We start from the raw sequence: 27,568 nt of genomic DNA on the forward strand, positions 1-27,568 counted from the left end.
TCCTCTTCAGTCTGATGGGAGAATGGGATCTCTCCCCAGGTCACTGCCAGACTCACCGACAAGGGTCGTGCGGGATTGTGCGGCGCTGAACACAGTGCCATTCGTCAGTGGTCCAATTTCCCAGTTGTGGCGCAGTTCCATGTGTAGGTATATACACTACTGGCCATTACGGAGTATAAATGTAGATGTAGATGTAAATTTGCTACACCACGAAGATGATGTGCTACAGACACGAAATTTAACCGACAGGAAGAAGATGGTGTGATATGCAAATGATTGGCTTTTCAGAGCATTCACACAAGGTTCGCACTGGTGGCGACACCTACAACGTGCTGACAACAGGAAAGAACTGATTTCTCATACACAAACAGCAGTTGACCAACATTGCCTGGTGGAACGTTGTTGTGATGCCTCGTGTAAGGAGGAGAAATGCGTACCATCACATTTCTGACTGGAACGTTGTTGTGATGCCTCGTGTAAGGAGGAGAAATGCGTACCATCACATTTCTGACTTTGATAAAGATCGGATTGTAGCCTATTGCGATTGTGGTTTATCGTATCGCGACATTGCTACTCGCGTTGATCGAGATCCGATGACTGTTAGCAGAATATGGAATTGGTGGGTTCAGGAGGATAATACGGAACTCCGTGCTGGATCCCGACGGCCTCGTATCACTAGCAGTCGAGATGACAGGCGTCTTACCCGCACCGCTGTAACGGATCGTGGAGCCACATCTCGATCCCTGGGTCAACACATAGGGACGTTTGCGAGACAACAACCGTCTCCACGAACAGTTCGACAATGTTTGCAGCAGCACGGACTATCAGCTCGCAGACCACGGATGCGGTTACCCTTCACGCTGCATCACTGACAGCAGCGCCTGTAACTGTGTACTCGACGACGAAGCTGGGTGCACGAATGGCAAAACGTAATTTTTTCGGATGAATCCAGGTTCTGTTTAAAGCATCACAATGGTCGCATCCACGTTTGGCGACATCGCGGTGAACGCACATTGGAAATGTGTATTCGTCATCGTCATGCTGGCGTATCACGCGGCGTGATGGTAAGGTGTGCTATTGGTTACACGTCTGCCACCTCTTGTTCGCATTGACGGCACTTTGAACAGTGGACGTTACATTTCAGATGTATTACAACGCATGGCTCTACCCTCCATTTGATCCCTGCGAAACCCTACATTTCAGCAGGATAATGCACGACCGGATGTTGCAGGTCGTGTACAGGCCTTTCTGGATACGGAAAATGTTCGACTGCTGCCCTGGCCAGCACATTCTCCAGATCTCTCACCAATTGAAAACGTCTGGTCAATGGTGGCCGAGCAACTGGCTCGTCACAATACGCCAGTCACTTCTCTCGATGAACTGTGGTATCGTGTTGAAGCTGCACGGGCAGCTGTACCTGTACACGCCATCCGAGCTCTGTTTGACTCGATGCCCAGGCGTATCGAGGCCGTTATGGCCAGAGGTGGTTGTTCTGGGTACTGATTTCTCAGGATCTATGCACCCAAATTGCGTGAAAATGTAATCACATGTCGGTTCTAGTATAATATATTTGTCCAATGAATACTCGTTTATCATCTGCATTTTGTCCAATGAATACTTGTTTATCACCTGCATTTCTTCTTGTTTTAGCAACTTTAATGCCCTGTAGTGTATTTTGTATTAACAGCAGTGTTTGTGTGGGGCGGTAATTCCCTAGTTGGGCTGCAGCTGCAGCTGCTTCCCGGTGTTGCTGGATGACACAGATTGTTGCTGGGACTGCATTACTTCTTCTCGGATGGAGCCACAAGTGTGGAGTAGGGCCCAATACGGCACTCCTCCCTCGTGGCGGTCGTCCCCGGTCGACCGGAAACTTCACGAGTGTGCTAAACTCGGTGTTCTCGTGCGGTCCAGTGTCGGGTCACTGTCATGTCCGGATGGCCCGGAAATCTGGGTATCGCTTTACGTGACTGGTAGGCCGAATAGAGACCCACAGTGAGGCTCTGCCAACCTGTGTCTGGTGTCGATAATACTCTCACCGAAGTACGTGGCATCTCTATCGACTGAGGTGCCTCACCTCGGTGCTCGAAGTAAGCATCGGCTGCCCTGCAAAAGCCTGTTATCAACGTTCCGAGAACTGATATTGAATGACAAATCTGGGAATATATTACGACCCCATTGTAGTATACAGAGAAGTTGCAGCATTAGTAAATTGCAGCAAAATGCAGGAAGATCTGCAGCAGATAGGTACTTGGTGCAGGGACTGGCAGCTGGCCCTTAACATAGACAAATATAATGTATTGTGAATACATAGAAAGAAGGAACCTTCATTGTACGATTGTGTGATAGCGGAACAAACACTGGTAGCAGTTACTTCTGTAAAATATCTGGGAGTATGCGTACGGAACGATTTGAAGTGGAATGATCATATAAAATTAATTGTCGGTAAGGCGGGTAGCAGGTTGAGATTCATTAGGAGAGTCCTTAGAAAATGTAGTCCGTCAACAAAGGAGGTGGCTTACAAAAGACTCGTTCGACCTATACTCGAGTATTGCTCATCAGTGTGGGATCCGTACGAGGTCGGGTTGACAGAGGAGATAGAGAAGATCCAAAGAAGAGTGGCGCGTTTCGTCACAGGGTTATTTGGTAAGCGTGACAGCGTTACGGAGATGTTTAGCAAACTCGAGTGGCAGACTCTGCAATAGAGGCGCTCTGCATCGCGGTGTGGCTCGCTGTCCAGGTTTAGAGAGGTTGCGTTTCTGGATGAGGTATCGAATATATTGCTTCTTTGCGTGTGTCAGTTGTGACGAGCTTCTCTAGTGCAAACTGTCCGTGCGATTTTGGTCTGTCTGCATTAGAGTGAGAAGCAGTTCCACCCTGTAGGCATAAAGACGTAACTCCTCAATGGGAGAAGTGACGGAAACAGTAGGCTTTTCAATTCCCTGTCTCAACTCGGGCAAATCGTTAGGTAGTGGTGGAATGTAGACACGATCTTTTATAAATCCCCAAAGGGGGGAAAAAAATAATCACGCGGTGTGAGGTCAGGCGAATGAGGAGGCCAGTGGAAAAGAGCTCTATTGTATTGACCATAACTTCCACTCCAACAGTTACAGACTAACGAGGGGAAGGCTTCAGGCAAAGGCAACCGATTCGGCTCAAATTTGGCACGTCACTTGTGTGCAACCTAAAAGGAGGACTCTTACCGTATTTGAATTTAAACCCCCCACCCCACGTTTTTGTGAAATCACCCCTAAAGTTTATGACGAGCAACTGATCGAAAATTGGCAGGATCGCCAGATAATTGTAAATAGAGCATTCTTCGTCATCCGGTACGGAGTCCACAAATACGTACTTTTCCAGAAATCGAGGAAAGAAACTTTTACAGCTGCCGCTTATTTACTCACACAGTAAACAGTTTTCGGAGAGAATGTCGATAGCGCGACAGTCGAGGTAACTGGCCGGGAAGCGGAGAACCCGTGTTCGAATCTCGAGGAACTGTACGGTTTTCCTATTTTTTAAATTTTAGTTTTTCGTGTGAGAATTTGTAGGGACAGGAGGGTTAATAAGGTAGTACAATATTAAACTTTTCAGCCTCATCACACGAAAACAACTACGAGTAAGAGTGCTGCGAATTCCTCACGAGGGACTACAGCCAGCCGACCACGCGGCGCTCGTTTCCGGCGAGGCACGGGACAGGATGCGTGCGGGTAGAGTGACCTGTCGCAGTTGCCCGTTCGTCGTATCCTAGTTCTGACCTCGAACAGCTAGGGTGCCGACACGAACCTCGTAGAAGTCAGTCGGAAGGAGTTGTTTTCCGTAATTAGGCTGCCGCAAACGTCGAGGATACGTGTAATGATTTTTCGTGATTAATCCGCCAAATAAATAAAATGTGTTTTGTGAAAGAGTACAGTGATCTTCTGTAAATAACGTATGACTTGTACTGTATGTAGCTTGTGATAATTAGCTTTTCTGTTTATCCCGTAGTAACTAGTTATTGTGTTTTGTGTCGTATCTTTCAGTTGCGTAATGTGAATAATCGAGGATGTACACTCTTCGACTCGCGCCGAAATATGTCGTCGGGTGCCTTTCACAGGTGACGGCGAGCGGGAAGCTACAGACGCTGTGTTTTGGTTCGTAAAAGTGTTGGAAGACAGATGTATTATGAATGCACTACCGGAAGCAGGCGGTTCTGTTTCTCAGCGTTTCAGATTTGTAGGAGTGACTATTGTCGAGCGATTTTTGGAGCTGACGAACGAAATGACTTTTGTCGATACCGAATAACTGTACCGTGAAGGTGATCAGTGTAAGATATCACGACCGGTGAATCCCGAAACGATCGTAACACTTTGGAAATGTTTGTGTCGCAAGCAGGGAGTCTGTGCTTCGTCTGTTCCAGATGAATATTACGAACCTGTTACTAAATGATTGAAATAAGACGCCGTACCCCTTGAAGTAAAAGTAAAGGCAGTAGTGCTAGCCAGGAATTGTCCAAATTGCACCCTACAAACACTGCAAAAGAAGGTAGCAACAACAGCCCTGAAAAGGAAGAAGGATCTAAAAATGTGAGAAAATGGTACTGTTCACAGGGAGAAGATACGATAAATAAGTGGACTTACGAACGATTTATCGAATCTCGTCGTCATAACGAGAATACTCCGGCAGTGGGCTGCAGGAGCAGCGCTTCGGTATACTACCGTCGAGGATTTTAAGTTTGCTGCGTCGTTATCCTGGGCAAGGAATTTCAAATCGGAATATAAAATTTGTCAACGGACGTCACTAAATACGTCTCCCACAAGGAGGAAGGAAATATAGAAGATATACAGAAAGTGGCGGCTCTTTTCGGCACGCAAATGGCGTCACTCGTGACCAGTTCTTATTGTGATTACGAGATCGACACCGATCAAACGGGATGCTAGTACCGGGTGAACATTCGACGCCCGTTATCGGGTAAGGGAGAAAAACGAACTCCTGCCGCAGTCGGTAGTAAAACGAAAAACACGTTCGTACGAGGTGCAGTATGCCATCACAGCCTCTGGAAAAGTGTTGCCTAAGGTTTACCTGTGTTTATAAGAAACAAATGTTACATTTAGTCCTCGGGTTGTGTAGAAGAGGTCAGTTGCTTAATTGACTCGTTAAAAAATATTTACATTACTTGCTCCAAATCCGGGAAATTGACAAATGCGATTTACAGAACATTTCTTGAGAATGTTTTAAAACCGTAAGTTGCTGATAACAAGTTGTTTCTAATATTGGATTCCAGGGGTGGACAAACTAATACTCTAATGTATTACACCAAATGTATAGATGACGAGGGTCGACAGACGACCACGGTAAAAGTAATACTGTCAAACTGCGTACCTGCGTGCCAGCCGTACGTGTTCATTTCTATCGCCAGCTTAAAAACTTTATTTCGAGGCTTCACAGTTGCAGTGTGCTTCTGGAAACCGAGTGGGAATTGCGAACCGTACGGATGCAATAACACAGCATAATTCATAACCAACTTTCAGCACCGATTTTTCAGGCAATGATATCGTATGTGTGATACATCACAAAATTAATTCCCAAAAAAGACATATTTTTAAATCCAAACCGAGTTTGTTTTCTACTGACTCTTTGGAAGGAACAGTGTAGCTGTTGAAAGATTGCATTCAGTAGATGTTCTTTGTGCCACTAGTATATTTGTTTCGAATGTTTGTATGACAAGTACCACCCATCTAGTTGTTCGAACAAAAGTGAGGACACGTAACAGTGACTGGAAGAGCCATTGTAAAGTGACCTGGAGTAACGTTTTAGTTGCTTACTATCCCAAGAGGTTTGAGAAATCTATTTGCCTACCTTTTTATCATTTTTATTCAGTTATTTACCTTATTAACCCTCCTATCTCTTATCAATTGAGATACGGAAAAATATACAAATGAGAAGAATAACATCCGCTACGTTTCCTCGAGATTCGAGCTCGGGTTCTCCGCTTTGCAGCCAGTTACCTCGGCATCGTGCTATGTGCGACAAGGCGTAAAAGTTTAATTGTTTACTAATTCACGTCGTTTGGGAAATTAGTTTGCCTACGTTATTACTATTATTATTTTGTTTTGAGTTGCATACCTTATTAACCCTCAATCGCTACGAATTCTGATACTAAAAACTACAGTTTAAAAAAATGAAAACTGTGTAGTTTTCTCGATATTCGAACCCCGGTTCTCAGCTTCCCAGCTAGTTACCTCGGCCGTTTCGCTATCGGCGCTCTCCCTGAAAAGCATTTACCGTGTGGATACATAAACGGCTGTTGTAAAATATTCTTTCCTCGATTTCTGGAAAAGTATACTTTTGTGGACCCCACACCTACTCGTAAAAATTATCTATCGATCCCGCCAATTTTGCATCAATTGCCTGTTGTAACCTTTAGGGGTGATTTTTCTCAAAAACGGGAGGGTGTCAAGCCAAAATATCTCAGAGTCCTTCGTTTTAGGGTGTTCACAAGCGACGTGCCAAATTTGAGTCGAATCGGTCGGCTGTGTCTGAAGCCTTCCCCTTGTAAGACGTTGAACCCGTGTCATACAAAGAGTTGCCAGTGGGGAGGTGCTCCATCTAGTTATCAAATAAAGTTTTCAGCTTCACCTTGTAATTGGGGAAAGAGCCGCTCCTGTCCTGCTACACATTAGTTGAGTAACACCCATTACGGTGGCTTCAGGGGGAAAACACGGTCCATATACATGACGGAACATAGCACAGAAAATGTTTACTTTTGGAGATTCCATTGATGTTGTTTGAGTTCATGAGGACAGTCTGACATTGTGGTTATTTACTTTTCCACTTATATGAAAGTTGCCTTTTCACTGAACATGACACGTTCGAGATGGCCTTCTTACTGCTGGAACACTTTACTTGCAAAGTCACAACATACGCCATACTCGACTGACTTTGAAGTGTGTACCGACCGTAACTCGTACGGACGCCTGTGTAAACATTTTCGTAAAACTTTCCACACTGCCATCTTTGGCAACAGAATTTCAAGACTTGCTGTCTGGACTGACTTTCCTTAGGACTGTGAAGGTAAGATGCTCTGAAATGGTCAACATCTTCACCAGACACTTTTGGTCGTCTCGTTCTTTTCCCTTTACACACACATACTGGATCGGTACATCAGTTCGTAGCGTTTTTCCGCGAGTTTGGTAAACACGACAGATACACGTAACAGGGACTTTAGTCATCGGTAATATTTGTCCTTCACTGTTAACAACTTCATGCTAATGCTGGGGTAACTTTCCAATTCCACAACTGTAGAAATCACACGGTTTTGAGACAAAAAGTCACCGAGCTGTGTTCGGAGTGCATATTGCTCGAAAGAGAGCGGAAAAGGTGAAAATCGGAGTGCACGAGATCAGGTAAACGAGGTACAGTGGTTTTGACAGTCTCGACAGATAGTGGGCAGGCGTTATTGTGGAGTAGCATCGTTTTCGTGCAGTCTTCCTGGTCACTGTTGTGACATTGTGCCTGCAAGACCTGTCGGTTGTTGACAGTAAATGTCAAGGGTGACGGTTAGAACTTGGAGAGGCAATTTGTAGTACACGACACTGTCGCTGCTCCTTCAGGTGCAAAAAATTATCTTTTGTGGCTGCATGCTTGTCTTTGTATGGGGAGTTATTGCTTTGTTGGGGTTAAATGACTCCTTTCCTTTCCTTTCGTTAGCATAGACACACCATTTCTTGTCACCAGTAATGATAAGTGACGAATGTTTGGTGGTGTTTGTGAGCCGATCGATGACAAGCAATCGGAGATGCAAATACGGACACCTGCCGATTTTTGCTGCGCAACCTATACGCCCGATTCTTATATCTTTCCCATTGCGTGCAAATGTCGCGCGATGGTGGAATGACCACAGCTGGACCACTGTGGATGAATGCGTTCAGACAATCTTTATCAAACGCCGAAGGTCTTCTTAAATGTGGAGAGTCACTAATGTTGAAACGGTCCTCTCGGAAATGAGAAAACAATTTTCTTGCCGTGCTCTGCCCAGTGGCATTATCCCCATCACTGTGCAAATGTTTCGGGTAATCACTCTGTTCTACTCAAATAGATGAATATGTCAGAAAAGTTCCAATTTCTCCAATCGGCTCTCCATTTTCCGGCATCTGCAGCTCTACTTGCCATCTCCAAATAACAAAATGGCAGTATGTAAACTCAAATAAGGAACTACTAATAAAAAAAATGAAAATTGATTAATAAACTCGGGGGAACTGGAACAAAAGTGCAACGAACTTGTGCACCAACCAAATATCCGGTTGTTTCAAATCAACTATACCGTCGGCAGATGATTTTCCCACAAGGGGGATTGCAATTAAACATTAGATGGATTGCATGTTGAACTGAAATTACTGTACACTCTCGGCAAACAGCAGAATACAAAATGCTCGATGCTATGGAGTTGCATTTTGTGCATATGGCATTGCAAGTTGGTAAACGACATAGCACCATTAAGTGTGGTTATCTAAAGCTATGGGATTTTAAGATTAACTGTGATCTCAAATCAAAATTGTAAACTGCTCACAATCGATATTATTAAAATTTATAACTCGGACATTCTATTATGCCGACGGCCTGCTGTAGTGGTGACGCAGGCAGGTTCCTGTCAGATCACCAAAGTAAAGTGCCGGTGGCTCGGTTAGCAGACGGGGCGGGGGAGGGGGGGGGGTGCGGGTCTGTCGAGCACTGTCGGCAGGCGAGGTGCACTGGGCCCTCGCGAGGCAAATTGAGGAGCTACTCGAGTGAGGAGTTGCGGCTCCGGCCTCGAAAACTGACAGTGGCCGGGATAGCTCTGTGCCGACCGCGTACCCCTCCCCGACTGCACCGAGTGACGCCTGTCGGCCGAGGACGGCACCGCGGACGGTCGGTGTCGTCGGGCCTTTCGAGGACCGTTTGGATGCAGTAGAGAGTTCTAGGCATTATTTTTGGACATACTGTACTGTGTAACAGACGAATTTGAACTGGCACGACTGTCTCGCTAAATTTTTCCACAAACTCAGGTGAAGCGCACGTCGTCGTGGAACAAGGCGTGCGAGGAGCTGCGCCGCCACCAGGAGCTGCTGAAGAAGCTGGAGAGCAAGGGGCGGCAGGCGTCGTCGAGTGAGGACGAGGACGACGACGAAGACGAGGACGAGGAGTCGAGCGAGGAGGTACGTGCGCTCGCTACGTCTGTTCCCCGTGTACGATAGGAGCTGTAACCCTGCCACGACCTTCAGTATATGCTGCGATCGAATGATAGTGTATGCAACTAATCATTAATTTGGCAGACGGATACACAGCCCTGATGATGGATCAGTATAACATTTTCGTAATTATAAAGATTAATTTGTCATTAGTTGAAGAAACTCCAGTTGAGTAAAATTTTAATTATATAAAGAAATAAGATTGTCGTCAGTCCTAAAGTGGACAGTTAATTCTTGAAAACAGTTGCTCTCCATTGAATTTCAGCCTACGTAACAATTACTAATAAGTGTATGAAGAAACACATTTGTACTGGCAAGTAATCGCGAAAGTTAGTTACTCAAATACGAGAATATGTTACAAACTGTTTAATTCGGACAATGTTTAATGTTCCCGAGTTTGACTGACCGACCCTTCCGAGTATACAATGCTGCAGTGATACTTTCACTATGAATATTTCCATACAGGGGAGACATTTCAGTTGAACGTCGCTCGCCTGGTGTCGGCAGATAAATACCGTATCGCAGTGCCTGTCCTGTTCAGAAGTGTGATGCGATGCCCCTTCAGACGTGCACGCGTGTCCGAAGGAACGGGCACTGCGGCAACTACTCGCCGTTGCAAGTGTGGACAGTTGTCAGGTGTGTAATGGAATGACGGCAATGAAAACTTGTGCCGGACTGGGACGCAAACCGGAATTTCCCGCTTATCACGAGTGGTCGCCTTAGCGTTACGTGCAAGTTTTTGATATGTGGTTGACTCCGTGCAGAAGTTTGGATCCGGCCGTGAGTCGTGCGCGGATAGTCGGAGCGGTTAAGGCTACCACTTGCAGTAAGTGGGAAATTCGGGGCGAAGTCCCAGTCTGGCACAAATTTTCACTGTCGCCATTCCATTATACAACTGTTAATGGTTATCCATATTAGTAACTGCGAATAGATTTTGTGACTTCCAAATATTTGCAAATCACTGTAAAAATATAATAATTAAATACAAATATCGCACAAAGGAAAGGAAATTACAAGGCAGGTCTGGATATGTGAATTTATTAAAAACATAGAAGTGGCTAGTATTTTTTAATAGAGGTTAAAATTCATTCTTTTGCCAGGTTCAGTAATTTCTCAATATTACTTTAAATAATAAAATTGTGGTAGTACAAAATTCATATAATCGCTTTGATTAATCGACAAGGAATGATTTTTCGTGCCGAGAAAGAAATTTAGCTTTACTTTCTGGTGAAGTTAATTTTTTTTTTTTTTTTTTTTTTTTTTTTTTAAATATTACAATATTTCTTTCATTCGTAATGTGCTTCACAATATTTAGGATACTAGGATTCAGACTATATCGTTGACTTCATAGAAACCAACATCTCTGTCATTGCTACTGTTTTTTTTTTTTATGAAATTCGCATAAAAAGTTGTTGCCAATCATTTATAAGAAATTAATATCACAATATTGAAATTGATCATATATGACAGAAAACATTTCAAACGTCAACAGCGTAATGTGGTGATTTTCCGAGTGCTGCTGCTCTGTCATTTATGTATTTCTGAGTGTAGTGCGAGTGTCACTTCACCCACAGAGACAGGGTCGCAGTACGTCCGTCTGTACGTTATTTGACAGCTTACGACACCTGTCCGATTGCAGGATGACGATTCCGAGACAAAATCCCCACCGCCGAAGAAACGCGGTCGGGGCCGCCCCCCGAAGAACCCCGCGGCGGTAGCGGTGGCCGAGGCGAAGAAATTGCAGCGGGCACCTAGGAAGGTGGGGCGGCCGAGGAAGGTGGTGAAGGAGGAGGAAGTGAAAGAGGAGAGTGACGACGACGAAGACGAGGAAGAGGAGGAGCAGGAGGAGGAGGAAGATGATGACGACGACGACGAGGACGAATCGGAAGAGGAGGAGGTGGTGCCTGCCAAGCGACAGTCTGCCCCGGCAGCCGGCACCCGCAGGAAGACGACCACGGCTCTTGCCGCAGCAGCAGGTACGTCTCTCTCTCTCTCTCTCTCTCTCTCTCTCTCTCTCTCTCTCTCTCTCTCTCTCTCTATGAGCTTGTCACATTTTGTAGTTTGCACGAAAAAGGAAGACCTCCAGGGTGTAGAAAGAGTCAAGCTCGAGCTGTGGTGGGTCGACCCAAACTACGCTGACAAAATTTCAAAAGTGGTTCGGGTATAAGAGGACCTTGTGGACTAGCTCTCTCAAATTTTTTGATAATTGTAGTGTTTGAAGATATTCTAAGACATCAGTGTGTAGATTGAATGCATAAAGGCTGTAAAAGGTTGGTCTCGATGAAGTGTAGTCAGTGCTGTTTTGCGATTTACAGTGAGTCTGTAGTGGACAATATACACTCCTGGAAATGGAAAAAAGAACACATTGACACCGGTGTGTCAGACCCACCATACTTGCTCCGGACACTGCGAGAGGGCTGTACAAGCAATGATCACACGCACGGCACAGCGGACACACCAGGAACCGCGGTGTTGGCCGTCGAATGGCGCTAGCTGCGCAGCATTTGTGCACCGCCGCCGTCAGTGTCAGCCAGTTTGCTGTGGCATACGGAGCTCCATCGCAGTCTTTAACACTGGTAGCATGCCGCGACAGCGTGGACGTGAACCGTATGTGCAGTTGACGGACTTTGAGCGAGGGCGTATAGTGGGCATGCGGGAGGCCGGGTGGACGTACCACCGAATTGCTCAACACGTGGGGAGTGAGGTCTCCACAGTACATCGATGTTGTCGCCAGTGGTCGGCGGAAGGTGCACGTGCCCATCGACCTGGGACCGGACCGCAGCGACGCACGGATGCATGCCGAGACCGTAGGATCCTACGCAGTGCCGTAGGGGACCGCACCGCCACTTCCCAGCAAATTAGGGACACTGTTGCTCCTGGGGTATCGGCGAGGACCATTCGCAACCGTCTCCATGAAGCTGGGCTACGGTCCCGCACACCGTTAGGCCGTCTTCCGCTCACGCCCCAACATCGTGCAGCCCGCCTCCAGTGGTGTCGCGACAGGCGTGAATGGAGGGACGAATGGAGACGTGTCGTCTTCAGCGATGAGAGTCGCTTCTGCCTCGGTGCCAATGATGGTCGTATGCGTGTTTGGCGCCGTGCAGGTGAGCGCCACAATCAGGACTGCATACGACCGAGGCACACAGGGCCAACACCCGGCATCACGGTGTGGGGAGCGATCTCCTACACTGGCCGTACACCACTGGTGATCGTCGAGGGGACACTGAATAGTGCACGGTACATCCAAACCGTCATCGAACCCATCGTTCTACCATTCCTAGACCGGCAAGGGAACTTGCTGTTCCAACAGGACAATGCACGTCCGCATGTATCCCGTGCCACCCAACGTGCTCTAGAAGGTGTAAGTCAACTACCCTGGCCAGCAAGATCTCCGGATCTGTCCCCCATTGAGCATGTTTGGGACTGGATGAAGCGTCGTCTCACGCGGTCTGCACGTCCAGCACGAACGCTGGTCCAACTGAGGCGCCAGGTGGAAATGGCATGGCAAGCCGTTCCACAGGACTACATCCAGCATCTCTACGATCGTCTCCATGGGAGAATAGCAGCCTGCATTGCTGCGAAAGGTGGATATACACTGTACTAGTGCCGACATTGTGCATGCTCTGTTGCCTGTGTCTATGTGCCTGTGGTTCTGTCAGTGTGATCATGTGATGTATCTGACCCCAGGAATGTGTCAATAAAGTTTCCCCTTCCTGGGACAATGAATTCACGGTGTTCTTATTTCAATTTCCAGGAGTGTATTTGTAGTAGTTAACTGAACCGAATGTAGTTTACTGTAAATGGAATAGTAAATGGCATTGTTAGATTTTATGTAAATGAGCATTCCTATGAAAGAAGTCTGAGCTTGCTACCTTAAGACCGTAGTGCGAGATTGTATTTTAAGAGACTGGAGACCATATAAAAATAAAAGTAAAATGGGCATTACTTTTGTTGGCATCAAGTACTAAGAGTGATAGTGGAATAAGATGTTTCCCAAGCAAGGTTCAGTGCTTGATTTGTGACGGTATGCAACATCACCTGCTACTGGAAATTGCAACGGGAAGGGGACGAGGGATAAATAAATAAAAAAATATCAGAACTGCAGATCTTGAGAAGTCGTACAATAGAACTTCATTTTTTACCAGTACAAATGTTGTATTCTAATTTTTGAATGTGCAGAGAACTGTTAACAATAACATTTTAAGAAGTCTAAATTTCAGTCCCCCATCTCCACCCCCATCCTCTGGCTCTTGCATCCCCTCCTCCTTGTTGTTTTATTTTCCATTGTTGATAGACTCTAAGGACCCTCCCTATAGTCTTGACGCCCTTTAAGCATGTAAGAAACAAGTCCTTATTAAATGACCTCAGAATACATATGAAAATAAGAAAATAGATACTTTACGAAAATTACTGATAATCTGTTATCTTATACAGATATAAGCTGACTGTACTAAGCTTTGGAGGCTCCACATCAACCGTTGCTAGGCGGTAAGAGAGTATAACAGGTGCAAACTACCTAGATTGCAGGCACTGCAGATCACTACAAATGTAGTTACAATTTATTAATCGACAATGTAAGTAAGAGAGAGTGCTGAATGAGATTTTCACTCTGCTGCGGAGTGTGTGCTGATACGAAACTTCCTGGCAGATTAAAAGTGTGTGCCGGACCGAGACTCGAACTCGGGTCCTTCGCCTTTTGCGGGCAAGTGCTCTACCGACTGAGTTACCCGAGCACGAATCGTGCCCTGTCCCCACAGCCTTACTTCTGCCAGTACCTCGTCTCCTACCTTCCAAAGGTCTCGAGTTCGAGTCTCGGTCCGGCACACAGTTTTAATCTGCTTGGAAGTTTCAAGAGAGAGTGCTACTACTGTTAAGACAACACTTTAAGGTGCAGACTGTCACAATTCAGACGTTTACACATTGGCTTTCGACCACAGCCTTTGTCAGAAACAGAAAGGGAACCACACACACACACACACACACACACACACACACACACACACACACACACACACACAGTAATTCAAACAAGTAAGCACACCTCATATATGCAGGACAGTCATCTCTCTCTCTCTCTCTCTCTCTCTCTCTCTCTCTCTCTCTCCCCATACTCTGTGAATGCACCAATTAATGAACAGAGAAACCATCTCATAGGTGTAGATGTATGACTGCTTCCTGTGATCTTTCACCAGTTCATCCACAGACATGTTAGTGTCAATGTGGCCACAATAAACACAAATGAGGCTCATTACTGAACACCTCAGTAGGCCTCCCAATGTCTTAGCTGACTCTAGCTCTACTCTGTACAAGTATCTGATGTAAGTGATAGGAGATGCACTGCAACTCGATGTCTCGGCTCGGCTTGCAGTAATCTGTATCTCCACTCCGTTTCTGGCCTGGTAAGCTTCTGTGTCGGTCAAAGAAAAGGTATCACCATTTATCTCACATATTTTGCCACTTGCAAACTCGCTGCCCTAAACCTATAAGATATGTCCTGTTGACTTAGACCCGTGAGATATGGTAAGAAGCAAGCCTTCACAGTACAAGTAAAGGAAAAAATTCCAGTATTGTTAAGTTTTTATTATGTCGTGCGGGGAAAAAAAAAAAAAAAAAAAAAAAAAAAAAAAAAAAAAAAAAAAATAATTTGTCAGTAGGTATCTGAGTGACCGTCTGTCTCCTAAGACCCGTCCGTCACCTAAGACAGTTTTTCTGCTGAAGTCTCCTGTTGCCCTCCCCCCCCCCCTCACCCCCCCGGCTAGTCTCCGGAATTAATGTAAAAATTTGGATGCGGTCGTGGAATTCCCAAAACCGAAATCTTGCCAGTACCAATATCGACAAGTCAGTAGTCGTCGAGATTCTCTATTCGCAGGATGCCGAATTGCCTGTGCGCACAAATAAGTTTGTTCGGAACCCTCGGTGCGAGAGTCGTCCTCGCACCTGACGAATTTCTTATTATATTTTACAGCCCCAGCTCACACAAATGCAATCACTGATAGTTTCGACCCATTATCAGTTCGTGATCAGACGATCTATTTAAAAAGAAAAAAATAAAGGCAAACAGTAAAATACAGGGGAACCAAATTGTAAATTGCACCGACACCTGCACACAGCTACATTGACTCGAGTGCCCCCACGAGTACTCTGTGGACTAGACGAGGCGAGAGAGTCACTCGCAGTGCGAACGTGCGTGCTGGTGGTTGGAACTGGAGGCTACAATCAACTGCGTAATAGTACGAAGCTGGTAACGTTCAAACAGAAAATATAAGATTAAAAGTATTCACAAAATACTGTTACAACAATGATAAAGAAATAATTGAACTTTTGTGTTGAATGGAAACGTCCAAAATCTTTAATTCAAAGAAGTAACCTCACTCACAAATCACAAAATTTTGCATTTATTCATTCCAGGTGTAACAGATAAATTAAGAATTTTCCATAGTGATCAATTTCAGTTTGAATGCAAACTATAGTTAAATTCTTTTATCTTGGCGGCTCGCGCATGCCGGCCCAGACGCGGGAGGTAGCTGCGTTGCCAGTTGCACACGACGCACGCACCAATAGAAGCAGCGCCATAGTATAGCATAGTTCGCGAGCTTACGTGTAGGGGGAGGAGCGCGCAGTTTGTGAAGTAAAGCCACCACGGCCGCATTAACCCTTTCGCTGCTACAGAGACGTGCTCTCCGCATTCCGCGCTGTGCACGACTTTGTCATCACTGCACTGCTCGCCTGTACAGACACATCGTGTTCCGACTGCTTTGACACTCTTATCAATCGATTTCACAAAAACTATTTGGCCCAAAAATTAGATCTTTACAAATCTTCTTGACTGATACCTTCCCCCCATAAATGACCTAATTTTGTTTCGATGTTCAATGCAGTTATTGTGCAGCATTAAATGTAGTAAACCATTGCACGAAATTTTGAAGAGTTTGCAGAGGTAAAAGTCCATAGAGTATACTTTCCGTATGGTCGATTTTAGTTGCCACAATGTTGAGAATGAAATGTGGACGAGATACCTAAATTTCATATAAAATTTACTGTATAACAATAGCTTATTTAAGTACCACATAGGTGTCGTATGTAATATTGAGAATATTCCGTCTTTTGTGACTGTACCAAAAGTTTTATTTACACTGAGCACGTTTGGCTTTATTTTAAAGCACTTCAATCAATCAAAAGGAAGTAGACAAAATACATTAAACAAAACTGTGGACTTACAAAAACATTAGGACTTGAATATACCGTCCATCAGTGAAGTGCTCTGAGCTATGTCAAATATAATTTTTGTGTGTGGCACATACAAACATCATTTATTTGCTAAAACACTGATCTGCCAACACAAACGTTGAATATTGTGTTACCGCAGCACAAAACTACGAAAGGTGACTTGGCAATGGAGGAGACAAAATACTGTCCACTGAAGATGCTTCAAAAGAGAGAAACGCGTCTGGTCTAAATAAGCCCCTTATTACAGTTGCAGAAGAGGAATATATTTCAGTACCATTGGTAAAACTGCGACTGTGGAACAAAAACAACAAAGAGAACATGAGTACCATTGTGTATGTGCCATACCTTTCCTTGATTGAAGTGCTTTAAAATAAAGCCAAACGCGTCCGGTGTAAATAATACTTTTATTACAGTCGCGAAAGACGGAATATTTCTCAATATTACATACGACACCTATGTCGTACTTAAATTAAATGAGATATTGTTATACAGTAAATTTTATATGAAATTTAGGTATCTTGTCCACATTTCATTCTCAACATTGTGGCAACTAAAATCGACTGTATGGGAAGTATACGCTATGGACTTTTACCTCTGCCAACTCTTCAAAATTTCGTGCAATGGTTTACTACATTTAATGCTGCATAATAACTGCGTTGAACATCGAAACAAAATTAAGTCATTTATGGGGGGAGGTATCAGTCAAGAAGACGTGTAAAAATCAAATTTTTGGGCCAAATAGTTTTTGTGAAATCGAATGATAAGTGTGTCAAAGCAATGGGAACACCATGTGTCTGCACAGGCGAGCAGTGCAGTGATGACAAAATTGCGCAGAGCGCGGAATGCGGCGAGCACGTGTCTGCAGCAGCGAAAGGGTTAATGAAGAGACAAAGCACTAGAAATTTCAAAAAATTGCATTCAAACGAATATAATTCGTGAAGTAAGGCACTTCGATATTGTTTTTAAATAATGAAAATATTAAGCACCGCACAAGGTTTGAACTCATAACCTTTCACGTAGCAGCCCAACACCTTAACCGTTACGCTAACGCACCTCGTCTGACCACGTAACGCCATGAGGACTCTAACATGTCACGCAAAATATTGACAAACACTGTTGGTATGACTATGAATTACTCACGCTTCGTCGAAGTACAATAGGAAATAAACAATTACCGCTGTTCTTTATTGCGAAAAAGCAGTTCGTGAGAGTGATACAAACATCTTTCCTTGCTATCCCCTGAATTAGGAAGCTTATTGCTTGTTTGGTTTAATTAATTTATAGAATATGAAGCAATTGGTATAAAGAATGCTTTTTCCAAACTTCCTATAAAAAAGTCTGCTATCAAGACATTGCTTTTGTTCAATTATTTTATTTATGACTGAACGTTTCTAAAACTGAAGACACTCGTCTGTGCTCTGCACTGCAGTCGAGCTCTGGCAACGTCGTTCTCTGTTCATTGGCTGACTTTTTTGTGACGTCAGATGCGCAGAACGAACCTAAACTCGGCCACCAACATAAATGACGCGCACTTTAGAGTCCAATCTTCACCATTATAATGCAGCACACAGTACAACAAATATTACATATAACAGTTGGATCTGAACTGTGCTAAGACAATACTGAGCCGTGTGGTCGCAAACACATTTACGGTTGCAACTTTTGACAGTCTACATACTCTCTTCTTGGTTACTGTGTATGTTATAATTATATCTTTCATAATCAAGAAATTTGTAATAGTGTTTTTACTATATGCCGTGTTACTTGGTCTTCTTAACCAACATAACTAAAATTAATTTTTTTTAAATATTAGACCACTATTATTTTCTGACTACATTGCAAAGTCTCCCACTTTTATCTTTTGCTTTTTCCAATTAATAATTTATTATTTGTAAAATTGTGTGACTGAAGTACCGTTAACAATAATATGGTTTGATGTATGCTTGTAAATGGTTGACTTCAACTTCTCCATTTACTGAATAATGAGGTTAAATTAAAGAAAAATTACAAATAAAAAATCAAAATTGAAAAGTGCCAGAGCAGGACTAAAAGGAAATGTAGAGATTAAAAGGTGAAGATAAAGGTAAACCACAAAAATGAAATATAAAAGTGTATCGAGTTAAATTTTAGTTGTGTGTCTTATACTCCAGTACTACACAACATTGGCAGCTATATTACAGCAGGATTTCCTAATCTGTGGCGAAGCAGATAACAATGTAACAATTTTAATACGTCCGTATCAGTACCAGTGTAGTCGAGACCGTTTCTCGTATTCGCACGACGCCGTCCTTCCTCCGCAGATAAGGCGGAGAAGCGCGTGTCGGCTCCCGCGCGCGTCGCCGTGGCGGTTTCCGAAGACGAGGAACACGCGCCGCGCACGCCGGGCTGCGCCACGCCTCCCGCCGAGGCCGAGCCGCCGCCTGCCGCCGCCGCCGCCCCCGCGTCGGCCACGCCCGCGCTCTCGGAGGGCGGCGACAGCTCCATATCCTCCACCGGCAAGGTCAAGGCGGAGGTCCAGGTATGAGGTCTCGGGCCTTGCCTGACAGTGACTTTTGTGACAATTTTGTCATCGTTTACTTAACGGTGCATGAATGTGGGCCATATTTTACAACAGTATTTGGCTGCAATAGCACTGCCATCAGCATTGCTGCAATACGATTGCAATAAATGACAATTTTGAGGTATTGCTGTGTAGTATTCCTGAGGGTGCAGGTATTTGCCGATGTATTGCCAACGGATTACCAGTGTTGTCGACCGAGGAGATTAATATTTCGAATTGCGGGACAGTACGTATCTCTGTCCTCGTCAGTAAATGCTTCTCTCTCGCTCTCATTTCTTACTTCTCTCACCAAAAGTGTTACAGTTGTGTTTGAGTGCATATGTATAGCCACCTGTTTTGTTAGTTGTTAGTTTATTGCACACAGCAGTAGGGAAGTGAGCAAACAAGAGGACAATGAATTTCATTAATACAGTTCGGAAGATGTAGGTCGGTACGGTACTAGACTTTGTTGCCAGCTTCATTGTATTATTTCCATGTGCTGGTGAACAAAAATAAAATATAAATAAATATTTTTTCTTATTTCAGACTTACGTTAATGAAATCCTTCCGTTCTTCAGCCAAAGCACTGCATACTTAGGATTGCAAGTGTTATTGATTAGTAGTGCACTTTAAAGATGTACAGCAAACTACTGAAGGAATCATCTACAGCTGCAAACTGAAAAATGACCACCAGTGTGATTGTAACTGATCCAATCTCTCTCTCTCTCTCTCTCTCTCTCTCTCTCTCTCTCTCACACACACACACACAAAGTTCTGTTGATTTTAGCAATTCTTGGACCATTGACTCGTATGACATATTCGAAATTGTGTAAAATTCTGGAAAAGTTATCTGTTCAGCATCAGTTCATACGATAAATTTTATGAAGCTTTCTACTTGCTTAAAAAAGAATGCCCCACAAAACCCAATTTCTCTTGTTCGTTCCTTGTGTGATGAAAAAGCAGTACGGGTGTGCTCACTTCTACCAGACCATTCTGTGGCACTGTTGTGGTCCCTCGTAAACACCTCTGTCCCGGAAATGTACGGCCGCAAACATTGCTGGGGAATAGTTGGCAGTACATTTGCCTTCAGTTTAAGTGGCCGCAATGTATCCCAGTGACATTGTCAGGATCTGCTGGTGAGAATATGCAGTTTTTATGGCCTTTGTAAATGTACATTTCTACTGGCACCTCACTGAGGTATCCTCCCTTCTCTCGTTTTGTTTCTAGTTGTTCTCCTCCAGTTTTATGTATTCACTATACTTAGTTTTCATTCTTACAACAGGAGCTCCCCAGCGGTGGGATCGACTTCTTCGGAACCGCCAGTACGACGCTGTAGGTTAGGATCCCACGTATTGCACCCTGTAGCCGTTCTCTCCAGTGGACCACTGTCTGCCAGTAATTCACAAAAAAGAATTTCGCGTGACTATCTAGAGTGTTAAAAGTAACGGCGTGATCCGTAGTGATGTCGTGGCGTAGTGATTAGGAGCTGGAAGTTGTGAATTTGAATTCTGTCACACGCTTTTAAATTATTTTTAAATCTCTGTCAAAAAGACTTTTGTCATAGTTTATATTCAGTTAATTGGTGTAAATGTATGTTTTAAATTTATAAATCCTTCGGTGTGTCGTTTTGATAGACATACTTTTTTAAAATTAAACTCTATCTTCTAAATGACACGTATCTCTCTTTAGGGTAGTGTACCTCAGTAACCAAATACAGAACCCTTATTGGATTGCTTTGTCGTGTGTGTGCTGGCGGAAACCCTTTTTCTCGGGGTCAGGTGGATGTATCGAGTTCAAATTTATCACCTACTGAGGTCTGTCCCTTGGCGGTGTAAAAAATTTCTCAGTCAGTGCAGTCAAAAGATGCGGCCATTTGTGTGACATATTTTGATACTCGCAGGCTGACTACCTATAGGGTACTTCCCGTGTAGAATCGTGAAATTTTCCAAGAAGCAAGATTTCTCATTACAAGTAAAGGGGAGAAAATTGTTAATTTGTAATTATATTACACAGAAAAAAATACTTCTTGCATTTGTTATACAACTTCGTAATTAAAATTACAACATTCTCTACAGCCTCGGAAATTGTAGGACTGATATCTTGCCAGTGTTGATGCTCCTAATGGGCAAAAATAATAAAGTTTCCCCGATTCCCAGCACGGATAAACTGTCTGTGTACTTCATTAAGTTTTGTACGGAACGCAAAGTGTGTGTGTCCTGCTCACACCTAGCCAATTTTTTTTGCTTAACCAAAACGTGGAACAATGCCTACGTGCCTGTGTTCCAGTTTATTCCTGTAAACATATTACACGCAGTTGACGTTTGTTTTTCCTATTTTTGGCCTGAACATTACGAGGGGGGACCCAAAAGAAACCGGACTCGGAGGGCGCTGCCACTCGTAGACGTAGTGCAGGGTTCTCACACTGGACGGTGTTAGTAGAGAACTTCGCGAAACAGCTGTGCAGACGGTGTCAGTGTAGAGCTGAACGTGCAAGTGTGGCATTGTGTTTCTCTGACTGTTGGCGGGTTACCTCTGCCAAGTCCTTATGGCAACTTTAAAAGAACAAAGAGTGTGTGTGAAATTTTGTTTCCTGCTTAAAAAAACTGCAACGGAGACACACCAAATGCTTCAGGAAGCTTTCCAGGAGGACGCTATGAGCCGCACACAGGTTTTCGAGTGGTTTGTTTGCTTTAAACGTGGTGAGATGTGTGATAAAGACCGAGCTCGTTCTGGACGCTCTTCAGTATCGCGAAATGAGGAGAACATTGAAAAGGTCCGCCGAAAGATCGACGAGGATCGTCGCCAAACGATCGACCAAATTTCAGCAGAGACAGGAATCAGTTGGAACTCGTGCCAGTGGATTTTGAGTGAGGATATGCACATGAGACGTGTTGCTGCTAAATTTGTTCTGCGCCTTCTCACACAGGAGCAAAAAACCATCCACACGAATATGTGTCAGGACTTGAAAACAGAGATTGCACGTGATCCGACAAAGTCATTACATACAGAATAATACTGCAGCAACAAAACATTAACGAGAGGGGGGGGGGGGGGGGGGAAAACGAAAATTAAAGTTAAGTTGCCAAGGAAATGCGCCATATACAACAACAAAGCAGTGCTCGTACAAGCGTCTGCCAACAGCAAAGCGTGTCAAAGGCTTTAGGAAGACTATGTAATGCTTCATATCAGCAAATTGCCTCCGATGATCGTGATGTGACAACTGTTTAAATTAGATTCGTTTGAGCAGTTGCGGGCGGGCTCTTGCGCATGCGCAGTTGAGTCACGTACGAGTAGTATCTTCTCCCGCTTCTGGTTACAGAAATGTGGCTGGGCGGCACTACTTAATATTCCCCCGGTTCGGAAATATCGTAGATCCGGGGCTGATGCACAGAGCAGTCTGAGTTGTGGTGGAGAGGTGGGTCGTCTCCACGTGACTTGTGTTTATGTTCAGTGATTTTGTTGTTTCCTCTTTGTTTGTTGCTCTCATGTTAAATGAGAACAAACCAGATTTTTGTGTAGTTTGTTAAAATACGTTGGCATAGTTATGGATGGCCAAAATATGTTACTAGTTTCAGATATTATTTCCAGCTTTCTGACAGTCGAGCACTAATCGCCTTGTGGAACATTGAAGTTATTTTTGCTGTTTTGCTAAAGACATTTGGCTTTCATTAATTATTTCTGCTGAGGCAATCAATTTATTTGAAACGAAGTATTTAATTTCATACTATTGGCTAGTTTCAACTGTTCGCTGCATTTCAAGTGCACGTATGGCATTATGCCTAGACTGCACATCTAAAATTCTATCCAAGATCCTACATGAAAGAATCAAGGAGCAATTAGAACAGGAGTTAGGGGAATATCAGGGAGGTTTCAGGCCATGGAGAAGCTGTGCAGAGCAGATAATTGGTTTAAAATTGATTATGGCATACTACAAGAAGCAGAACAAACCTCTGGCAATAACATTTGTAGATTTTAAGAAGGCATATGACCATCTCCACAGACTTTCAGTATTAAAAATTTTAAGAAATCTAGGACTCCATCCAAAACTAATTAAAATAATACAACTCACTCTAACCAACACCAAATCAAAAGTGAAGTTCAGAGGAGAAATTTCGAAACCATTCCTCATAAAGACAAGGTGACTGCCTATCGCCATTACTTTTCAACTGTGCACTGGAATACATAATGAGAGAATGGTACAAAGACAATCCAAAGAGGATAAGAATTGGAAGTGCAAAAGATATTAGCTTAAACTGCTTCGGATTCGCTGATGATCTTGCTCTCCTAGCCAACACCGTTCAAGAAGCCAGGCAACAAGTGAAACCACTACAAGAAATAGCAGAGAAAGTAGGCCTTAGAATATCATTTGAAAAAACGGAGATTACGCTAACTGATCCACCACTTGCAAACAAAATTACAGTAGGAGAACAGGAAATCAAAATTGTTGATAAATTCCACTTGCAAACAAAATTACAGTAGGAGAACAGGAAATCAAAATTGTTGATAAATTTAAATATTTAGGCGAAATAATAACATACAATCTAAATGAGAAGCCATCATGGCAAAATAGAATAAAAAAACTGAACTATGCAAATTACATTACCAAAACTACATACAACAAAAAAGCCTATCTATAGATGCAAAATTAAAACACTATAAAACAGTTACACAACCAGAAATAATGTATGCAGCTGAAACTACCTTCAAAACAACAAATACAGCAGAAATTGACAGAATACTAAAAATAGAAAGAAGAATAATTAGGACATGTATAAACAAACAGTATAAAATAAATGGACATTGGAGAATAGCATTAAATGAAACAGTATATAAGAAAATAGAACCAGTCATGAGCACAATCAGGAAGAAACGCATCTCATTCTTTGGACATCTGATGAGAACTCCAGAAAACAGAATTAGTAAAAAAATAATACAAAAATTGTGGAATAGCAAGAGCAACATTAAATGGATCACAGAAATTAAGGAAGATATAAAAGAACTTCAAATTACAGTAGATGACCTAAAAAACAAGACAGAGAAAACCAGAATACTGCAAGACCCGCAAACCAGACTACAAATGAAAATCAGTAAGAGGAGTACAGGAAGAGTTGTCTCAGATGAAGAAAGAAAGAAAATATCTGAAATAATGAAGAAATATTGGGCAGACAGAATAGCCTCTAACAATTATATTACCTAAATATCATATTAAGTTATTGTCGAACCAAATTGTATCCCTTTGTAACATCTTGTTTAGAACTTTGTATTTTTGACTACAGTGGTCCAATGAAGGACATAAAATAAATAATAAAAAGAGCCAAACACGAGATAATACGGTAACTGGTACTCCAAGAAAATCTACATACGAGTGTGCATTTTAAGCTGAATTATGCATTTTAGTATGGTTCACGAAATTCTGACGCTGTTGAAGTATCCTCTGATGTCTTGTTTCTTTTATGACATAATGTAAGATCTTTTAATGTTTTACACGTACGAACGTGCATATGGGCTTCCTCCGTTATCGTAGCTGCGCAAGCGCGGTGACACCTGTTACCTGGCGCTCTCTTGCTACTGCTGAAATAAACCTGTTTCTAACAGGTTGCGGGAAAATTTTGCGAATGGTGGTTCGAAAACTGTTACATTCAAAGCAAATTTCCTTTCGCGCAAGATGAACTATGTGCGAAAATGTACGATGAATTTCTTAAATCGCAAAGCATTTGACTCTTTGAGGACGACCATTTAGAAGAATTTTCGAGCCCAGAAGGTTATAAATTTACGTCGTTATTAAAAATTTTACTGGCACATTTGTGTGATGTATCTTAAAGTGTAACACGCGCAAAAAAGATCAACATTATATGTGGAAGCTTAACTTTTCTTCCAGCTTATTAATCTTAGAGAACAGTATTATATGTGAATGCTACGTATATTACTTTAAACCATTAACTTTTCTTATTTGTGTGTTCGCGCTACTTAAGAGTATCTTGATATTTGCTGACTATATCACGAGTCCTATGCTGTCATCAGCTGGTGAGATCACGTGACATGAGCTATGACTGGCTTACAGAAGCCCATCGGAAAGTGACATCTGTTGTTTGGCGGAATTCAAATTTGTGCCCTCGTAATTTGAAAATATGCAGCGTACATCTTGCTGGAATACGAAGGTCTTTCAAAACGTATGTACCCCCCCCCCCCCCTCTCCCCCGAGTCTCATTTTCTAAAGTGCCGGGAAATTCTACGTCGGTATATAAAACCATAAACGTTCACAGGATTGATGAGCTTTACAGTGCCGAGGAAGAGTATATTGTCACTTAACATGGAAAAAGTGTATTTTCACCTGGGAGAAAGTGTATTTTTAACCGGGAAATCCAGGAAAAATCCGGGGATTTTTTTTCCTTGTCCACGTATACACCCTGTGTTCCCCCTCCCCCTGACATCCTGTTCCCCCTCCCCCTGACATCCTGTTCCCCCTCCCCCTGACATCCTGTTCCCCCTCCCCCTGACATCCTGTTCCCCCTCCCCCTGACATCCTGTTCCCCCTCCCCCTGACACCCTGTTCCCCCTCCCCCTGACACCCTGTTGCCCCTCCCCCTGACATCCTGTTCCCCCTCCCCCTCATGTCCTCTTTCCTCACATCCTGTGCCCCTCCCCTTCCCCCTCCACTCGTCCTGTGCCCCTCCCCTTCCCCCTCTCCCTTCATTGCTCTCCCATCCCATGCTGTTCTGTCTTCTTCTCCCCTCCCTCCCACTCTTCTCCCCTCCCTCCCACTCTTCTCCCCTCCCTCCCACTCTTCTCCCCTCCCTCCCACTCTTCTCCCCTCCCTCCCACTCTTCTCCCCTCCCTCCCACTCTTCTCCCCTCCCTCCCACTCTTCTCCCCTCCCTCCCACTCTTCTCCCCTCCCTCCCACTCTTCTCCCCTCCCTCCCACTCTTCTCCCCTCCCTCCCACTCTTCTCCCCTCCCTCCCACTCTTCTCCCCTCCCTCCCACTCTTCTCCCCTCCCTCCCACTCTTCTCCCCTCCCTCCCACTCTTCTCCCCTCCCTCACACTCTTCTCCCCTCCCTCACACTCTTCTCCCCTCCCTCACACTCTTCTCCCCTCCCTCACACTCTTCTCCCCTCCCTCACACTCTTCTCCCCTCCCTCACACTCCTCTACGCTTCAGTACCCCCTCCTCAACCCTTCCTCACCTCCTCTCCCTCATTCCCCCTTGCCGTTCCAGCTTTCTGCTCACAGTGTTCCACACGATGATGGTTTTTACCCTATCTAAGTTAAAGTATTTGGTCCCTAACATTGGGTGTTTCCACCTTTTACCTTTATGACAGCTTGAACTTTGCTGGTTATACTATCAGTATGGTGTTCATATATCTATGGAGTAATGTTAACCCATTCTTCCTCAAAAGCTGAAACAAGAATTGGACTGGAGCAAGGCAGCCATTTTATCTCATCCCAAAGGTGCTTCAGTTGGCTCAGGTCAAGGTCCTGGGCAGGTCAGTCCATTTCAACAACATTGTTGTCCACAAAATCTTGCCTTACAGATACTGCTGCTGAAAGGGTGCACTATCGTGCTGACAAATTCATTCTCTCTGAACTGTTCCCCTATTGTACACAGCAAACAGTGCCGTAAAATGTGTTCGTATCTTTCCGCATTTAATGTTTCCTCGAGTGCGACAAGGGGACCACACCGTAACAATGGAAAATGCCCCCGTACTGTAACATCGTCTACTCGGGATGTCTCTGTTGGCACTTCTTGTGATGACAGGTAACTTTCTCCAGGCATTCACCAAACCCGTACCCTTCCAGTTGGAGCACAGCACGAGTCTTCACTATAAATCACTAGCTTCCAGTCGTGCACTGTCCAGTGGTGTCACAGTTTACTCCACTTCGAACACCGTTTAATGTGCCTACAGAGAATGTGTGACACACGAGTAGCTACTTGATCGTCGTACCGCATTCTTTTTATTCCTCGCACACGGTCGTCGTGCTGGCCGGACAGCCGGTAATTCTTCGGAACTCGAGAGTGAGTCCTTCCACTCGATTTCTCGCAGTGTCGTACAACCACCCTCCACAACGCCTTACGATCCCTATCTGTCAGTATGTGAGGTTGCCAGTTCGTAGCTTGCTGTGGTTGTTCCTTCACATTTCCACTCCACACTCACAATACCAGTAGTCGACTGGGACGGAATTAGGAGGATCACTCAGGTTGGTATCGAAGGTCGTATGTCGATAGTGTCAACTGGAGCACAGATTTAGTCTGTGTTGTGTGTTGTCGTCCAGTAGAAGATACGTCATCAGTAATTAAAAGTAACACCAGAACTACAGAGCACAGGTAAAGCGTATCTGTGACAGTCGATTTGAAGATCCTGCATAGGTGAGTTAGTAGAGTGTCAGATCACCGTACCGAGGGTCCTGCATTCAAACTCCATTGATTACAACTTTTTTGAACTGTTTACATGTGAAACTATTATATGGGAGACCATTTTCATGACGCATAAAAGAACTTTTCGGAGTTTGTAGCATTGTTCTTTTGGCAGTTTGCTTTTGCTTCGTTAGTTGAAAGTAGCAACTTTATAGAGTACATTTGTATAGACTGGTGCGGTTTTCTGTCAG

At 44.0% G+C, this 27,568-nt stretch overlaps 1 protein-coding gene across 1 annotated transcript in view; it reads left to right on the top strand.

Moving 5' to 3' along the window:
* The window catches only part of LOC126232167 (zinc finger MYND domain-containing protein 11-like), a 140,112-nt gene that overhangs the window by 78,717 nt on the left and 33,827 nt on the right, over window positions 1–27,568 (top strand). The window contains exons 9-11 of the mRNA XM_049942468.1: window positions 9,018–9,167; window positions 10,840–11,176; window positions 18,728–18,945. Coding sequence (XP_049798425.1) covers window positions 9,018–9,167; window positions 10,840–11,176; window positions 18,728–18,945 — 705 coding nt within the window. The remainder of the gene's footprint in view (window positions 1–9,017; window positions 9,168–10,839; window positions 11,177–18,727; window positions 18,946–27,568) is intronic.

This window comes from Schistocerca nitens, unplaced genomic scaffold (genome assembly GCF_023898315.1).
Source record: "Schistocerca nitens isolate TAMUIC-IGC-003100 unplaced genomic scaffold, iqSchNite1.1 HiC_scaffold_465, whole genome shotgun sequence".
In the NCBI taxonomy this organism is placed as follows: domain Eukaryota; kingdom Metazoa; phylum Arthropoda; class Insecta; order Orthoptera; family Acrididae; genus Schistocerca; species Schistocerca nitens.